Below are 6,505 nucleotides of genomic sequence, written 5' to 3' on the forward strand. Positions count from 1 at the left end.
AAAAAAAAAAAAAAAGTTTAGAGACTGACCCTCTTCTTTATTGGGAGTCAAAAAGTATGTGGTTCTCTTTCCAAAAGAACTATTTCTAAAATTTTTAAAAATATACACAATGCTTAATAAACCACTACCTTGCCAAAATATATCTACTAATTCTTGAGCCCACCACTAAGCTAAATTACTACAAGCTGCTTCATTTAACATTATCTTTAAAGACAATCAGAAGCAGGCCGGGCATGGTGGCTCACACCTGTAATCCCAGCACTTTGGGAGGCCAAGGTGGATGGATCACCTGAGCTCAGGAGTTCGAGACTAGCCTGGCCAGTGAAACCCTGTATCTACTAAAAATACAAAAATGAGCCGGACATGGTGGCATGCACCTGTAATCACAGCTACTTGGGAGGCTGAGGCAGGAGAATCACTTGAACCTAGGAGGTGGAAGTTGCAGTGAGCCGAGATCACACCACTGCACTCACCTGGGCAATAGAGTGAGACTCTTGTCTCAAAAAAAAAAAGACAATCAGAAACTTCAGCACAAGGTATCTCTATGAGTGTAAGGCAAAATGAGATTTAAGATGCTTACAAAACCTGCTCTTATTTCATTTTCAGGTTCCTTAATTACTTGTTTTCAAAAATCAAATCTAAAAAAGTATTTTTTGCTGCATATACTAAGAGGCCTCAATCTGAAAAACTTGTGAAGTGAAAATGTAGATTTTTAAAAATATCTGTATGACAGTAACTAAAATACTTCAGAAAAGGCATGAGACTGATAATCTGTTATATGTTCTGTAATTCTCTACAATGTAGTAGGTAACACGCAAAGTGAATAGCAGAGCTGTTACCTTCCTGGCTTTTATGGTAGGGTGCTATATATCATCCAAACTTATACATTTCTGAGAAGAAAAGGTACACAATCATTAATTATATCTGGATAACAAGTATAAACTGAGAGTATGCCTAAACAACCTAGAATATAGATATCCTATTTAACAGTAACTTTGCCATCAAAGAATCTGGTTAACTTTAAAATATGTCAATAGACAATGCATATTCAGACAGAGTTTCAATTCTTCCTAAAGAAAGCAAGCAGAGTGAAAACTCAGGTTTTAATCCCTGTGCTAACCATTTCATGTTTCCAATCTTTAATAAAGTATCCTATTATGACCAGGAACATTCAAGAGAGTAATTTTTACCTAGGCAATTTCAAAGTGCCTTACTTAAACATTTTCTAAGTAATTTGAGAAACAGGGCTAAAAGTATTTGGACATACTTGTTGGGGTATTTGCGGAAGATGTCCCTGATGACAACAATTGCTTCTTGGACCACATAATTCACTTTGGTCTGGATTAGATCAAGCAATGTGCTTACACAGCGCTCTGCAGATTGCTGGGAAGAATACAAAAAATGAGAAGTCAGATGATCTATGCGATAACACCACCTCAACATAAAAATTTTGAAACATGCAGGTGCATCAACTAAAGATCAGGCACTTAATTGGACCAAGCTACACTAGAGGCTAGATACCAAGCTATATGATGCAGTTTCATTCATTATTTGAACGGATAGATGAATCAGTTCAAATGAATCCTTTGAATACAAACAAAAGGATGTTCCTCATGATGTATAAACATTTGAAAAACATTTATGTCAGGGATATTAATTTTCAAAGGAAATTATCATCTCAACCATACTGCCAAGGCCGGGTGGCATGGCGCATGCCTGTAATCCCAGCATTTTGGAAGGTCGAGGCGGGTGGATCACCTGCGGTCAGGAGTTTGCGACCAGCCTGACTAACATGGTGAAACCCTGTCTCTACTAAATACAAAAAAATTAGCCAGGCATGATGGCACATGCCTGTAGTCCAAGCTACTTGGGAGGCTGAGACAGGAGAATCGCTTGCACCTGGGAGGCGGAGGTTGCAGTGAACCAAGATCGAGCCATTATACTCCAGCCTGGGCAACAAGAGCGAAATTCCGTCTCAAAACAAACAAACAAAGGCCAGGTGCTGTGGCTCATGCCTGTAATCCCATCACTAGCACTTTGGGAGGCTCAGGCAGCTGGATCACGAGGTCAGGAGTTCAAGACCAGCCTGGCCAAGATGGTGAAACCCTGTCTCTACTAAAAATACACAAATTAGCCAGGTGTGGTGGCAGGTGCTTGTAATCCCAGCTACTTGGGAGGCTGAAGTAGAAAACTGCTTGAATCCAGGAGGCAGGGGTTGCAGTCAGCCGAGATCGCACCACTGCACTCCAGCCTGGTTGACAGAGCGAGACTCTGTCTCAAAAACAACAACAACAACAACAAAAAACTACCATTATAGCCAGGTGCAGTGGCTCATGCCTGTAATCCCAGCACTTTGCAGGGCGAGAGGTGGGTGCATCACCTGAAGTCAGGAGTTCCAGACCAGCTTGGCCAACATGGTGAAACCCCATCTCTACTAAAATTACAAAAATTAGCCAGGCGTGGTCACACATTCCTGTAATCCCAGCTACTTGGGATGCTGAGGCAGAAGAACTGCTCGAGCCCGGGAGACAGAGGTTGCAGTGAGCTGAGATCGTGCCACTGCACTACAGCCTGGCTGACAGGGCGAGACTACGCCCCCACCCCCACCAAAAAAAACTACCATGACAGTAGTATGGCAGAGGAGTAGGAGTGACATCCAATCACTGTATATACAAAAAGTCCAGAAACAGAGAAACACACACACCCATCTTGGACAGCCAGGAGATAGAAATAAGAAGAATAAGCCATCATAGGAGGAAAGAATAAGAATTAAAGAATAAGCCAAGGTAGAAGGTCTTTAACTGAAGTTCATGGATGAGTGGAGATAGTAGAGGGTGTCTTTAAACCTATTGAAATGAAATCGCCCAATTTTGTAGGAGCTGTCAAGCATATTTTCCAGTGAGTGGGTCTACAACTTCCATTACATTTTCAAAGTTACGCATGATCCAAAAAACTCCAAAGTACTGTAGTACTCGACAATTTACCAATTTTGGGGCTATGAAACTTAAAAGTCTATGGCATTAGATAAACAACAATTTTCCATAGCCTACAATTAATCTATAAAATGGAGTTTTATCTGTTAATCTTTTATTAATGAAGATAATATGAGAGAACACAAGTGAAAAAACAAATGTACAGAAACTATAAGTGATCATTTTTTAAAGAGAGAGATACCAGAACAGAGATCCTAAAAGTCAAGGACCAGCCTGTCATATATTACAATGCACTATAATGGGTCACCCCATTATGTGCCTCCTGATAAGATATAACAGGAAGTACAGCGAATCACCTAATAGGTATTCTTGCTAAAAATTCTGAACAAGAAAATTACCAAGCCTCCAGATTTAATTATCTAAAGAGGATGGAGGAATAGATAGAATAGCATCACTAAGATACAACCAGCCAAACCCAGACTCTGGGAAATTCTATAAGCCTAATGACCCAGTTCCTTCAATATCTGGCACCAAAATAAGTAAGTAAAAAGGCTTAAGAGACATATTATTCAAATGCAATGTGCAGACCTGAGATACGGTCTCACTCTGTTGCCCAGGCTGGAATGCAGTGGCATGATCTTGGCTCACTGCAACCTCTGTCTCCCAGGTTCAAGTGTTTCTCCTGCCTCAGCCTCCCGAGTAGCTGGGATTACAGGCGTGCACCACCACGCCTGGCTAATTTTTGTATTTTTAGTAGAGACAGGGTTTCACCGTGTTGGCCAGGCTGGTCTCGAACTCCTGGCCTCAAGTGATCCATCCGCCCACCTCGGCCTCCCAAAGTGCTAGCGTTACAGGTGTGAGCCACTGCGCCTAGCCTAGACCGTATTTAGATTTTCATTTGCACAAACAAATTGTAAAAAAGACGTTTTTACATAATTAGGGACAATTGAACATGGACTGAGTATTCAATAAAATTAATAATTATTGTTAGTTGCTGGGCATGGTAATGTGATAATATATTTTTTAAAGTATCTTGTCTCTTAGATATACACACTGGACTACTTGAGTAAGATGATATATGGGACTTGTATTAGCATCCCACCCACCTGAAGGAAGAGGAAGAGGGAGAAGATAAAACAGAAACAGTAACATCAGTATTTGTTCAAGATGGGTGATGACTACACAAGATCTCATTATTCAGTTTTACTTTATTGTATATCTGAAAATTTCTGTAATAAAATCTTTAGAAGTACTATAACAATCTAAACCACTATAAGCAATTTAATAAAAATAAAATTACACCTTGAGATCATTTATATGAAGTTATATATAGGATGGTTCTGTTGTACCATGAAATGATTCTGCAGCCTTTTTTTTTTTTTTTTTGAGACAGTCTCGCTCTGTCACCAGGCTGAGTGCAGTGGCGCAATCTCAGCTCACTGCAACCTCCGACTTCCTGGTTCAAGCGATTCTGTCTCAGCCTCCTGAGTAGCTGGGATTACAAGTATGGGCCACCAAGCCCAGCTAATTTTTGTATTTTTAGTACAGACAGGGTTTCATCACGTTGACCAGATAGTCTCAATCTCCTGACCTCGTGATCCACCCACCTCGGCCTCCCAAAGTGCTGGGATTACAGGTGTTAGCCACCGCGTCCGGCCGATTCTGCAGTCTTTTATGTAGTTTCGTCCTTCTTCTGATTCTATTTATGTTTTCTATTTTATTCATTTTCAGCTACTAACTCCTTTGCTGTTATTGCAACAGGAAAACAGTTGGAAAAATTTAAATATGCTGTATTTATTAATATTATAATTGTTATATTAATAAGTTATGTAGTATGTAGAATATGGGCCACTGTAAGCATTGAATTACCATAAATTAGTAATACAAGTAAGTGCTTAGCACAGTGTTTGATATAAAGTTCATATTTAGTAAATCCTTAGTATTATCATTAAAATGAATACAAATAAAAGGATGTTCTTCATGATGTATAACATTTGAAAAACATTTATGTCAGGGATATTAATTTTCAAAGAAAATTATCATCTCAATCATACTGCTTTTGATTAAAAAAAAAAAAAAACTACCATTAAAGCAGTATGGCAGAGGAACAGAAGTAAACATCCAATCATTGTATATACAAAAAGTCCAGAAACAGAAATACACATCCAAAATTCAGTATATGATAAAGACAACATTTCATAACAGTAAGGAAAGAACAATGTGTTCTGGTGTTTGATCCACTCTACTCATACCTTTCACTAAAATTATTTCCCGGTTGATTAGAATTACCCTTAAACATATAAAACAAGGGCTGGGCCCAGTGGCTCACACCTATAATCCTAGCATTTTGGAAGGCCAAGGCGGGTGGATCATGTGAGGTCAGGAGTTCGAGACCAGCATAGCCAACATGGTGAAACCCTGTTTCTACTAAAAATACAAAAATTAGCCAGGCATGGTGGCGCATGCCTGTAATCCCAGCTACTTGGGAGGCTGAGGCAGGAGAATCGTTTGAATCCGGGAGACGGAGGTTGTAGTGAGCTCAGATTGCGCCACTGCACTCCAGCTTGGGCGACAAGTCAAGACTCCATTTCCCCATCCACCCCCCAAAAAACATATAAGACAAAATCACTGCCATAGAAGTAAAAAAAAAAAAAAAAAAAGGTGAATTTTATATAACTTTAGGTGAAGCACAATTTTCTAAGTGTGCCACTGAGGAAAAAAACTGACTTGAGAAAAGCTGATACAAAAATCTAAACTTCTGTGAATCAAGAGAGCAAAAGAAATCTAAAGGACAACAAACTGAGAAAACAAATGCTAACTAAAAGAAGGGTTAACATCCCAATTACAAAAGACTTTAAAACAACAATGTGGAAAAGATAACATATCGGAAAAAGGTGCACAGGACATGAGTGAGCAAGTCCCAAATGGCTAATAAGCATAACTGTTATGAAAAAACGTTTACTTCAACTAGAGTTCAAAGATTTAGCTGCAAGGATACTCCTTATACCAACATTTGGAAAAAGAGTAGAAACAACTTTAAGGTCCTATAATAAGGGATAAAGTTACAAATTCAGTAAGTTATCAAGTAATCACACATTATGTCTATAGAAACTAAAGATGACATAAATTTTTCTTTATAACTTGGATCAATGTCCATGATAGAGCATGCCAAAAAAAAAAAAAAAAAAAAGAAAAAAAAAGTAGAGTATAAAACAAAGTAAATAAATAGCATTTGTGGAATGATTTCATTTTTATTAAAAAATACATCTTTGTATAGAACACTATATAAACAAGCATATAAAATGACATCTACCAGATCACGTCCACTGCATATCTGAGAAGGTGAAACAGAAGACGTGGGAGGTGGGGTACTCTATTTTTTGTTCAACTTGTTCTATAATTTTATATAGTAAACAAATATGGTTTTCCTAATAGGAAAAATGTATTTTTTGTCTTTAAGAATGACACACAAACCAGTATTTTATTCTAATATATAAAAATTAGAAATAGTAAACACAAAAAAAACAGAAGACTAGAAAGTGAAGAACTCCTGGTCTTAACCTAATGCCTTT

At 38.3% G+C, this 6,505-nt stretch overlaps 1 protein-coding gene across 1 annotated transcript in view; it reads right to left on the reverse strand.

The window, feature by feature from the left end:
• The window catches only part of AP2B1 (adaptor-related protein complex 2, beta 1 subunit), a 149,688-nt gene that overhangs the window by 90,907 nt on the left and 52,276 nt on the right, over positions 1-6,505 (reverse strand). Inside the window, exon 11 of the mRNA XM_011999417.1 lies at positions 1,268-1,383. Coding sequence (XP_011854807.1) covers positions 1,268-1,383 — 116 coding nt within the window. The remainder of the gene's footprint in view (positions 1-1,267; positions 1,384-6,505) is intronic.

This window comes from Mandrillus leucophaeus, unplaced genomic scaffold (assembly GCF_000951045.1).
Source record: "Mandrillus leucophaeus isolate KB7577 unplaced genomic scaffold, Mleu.le_1.0 Scaffold590, whole genome shotgun sequence".
NCBI classification, from domain to species: Eukaryota; Metazoa; Chordata; class Mammalia; order Primates; family Cercopithecidae; genus Mandrillus; species Mandrillus leucophaeus.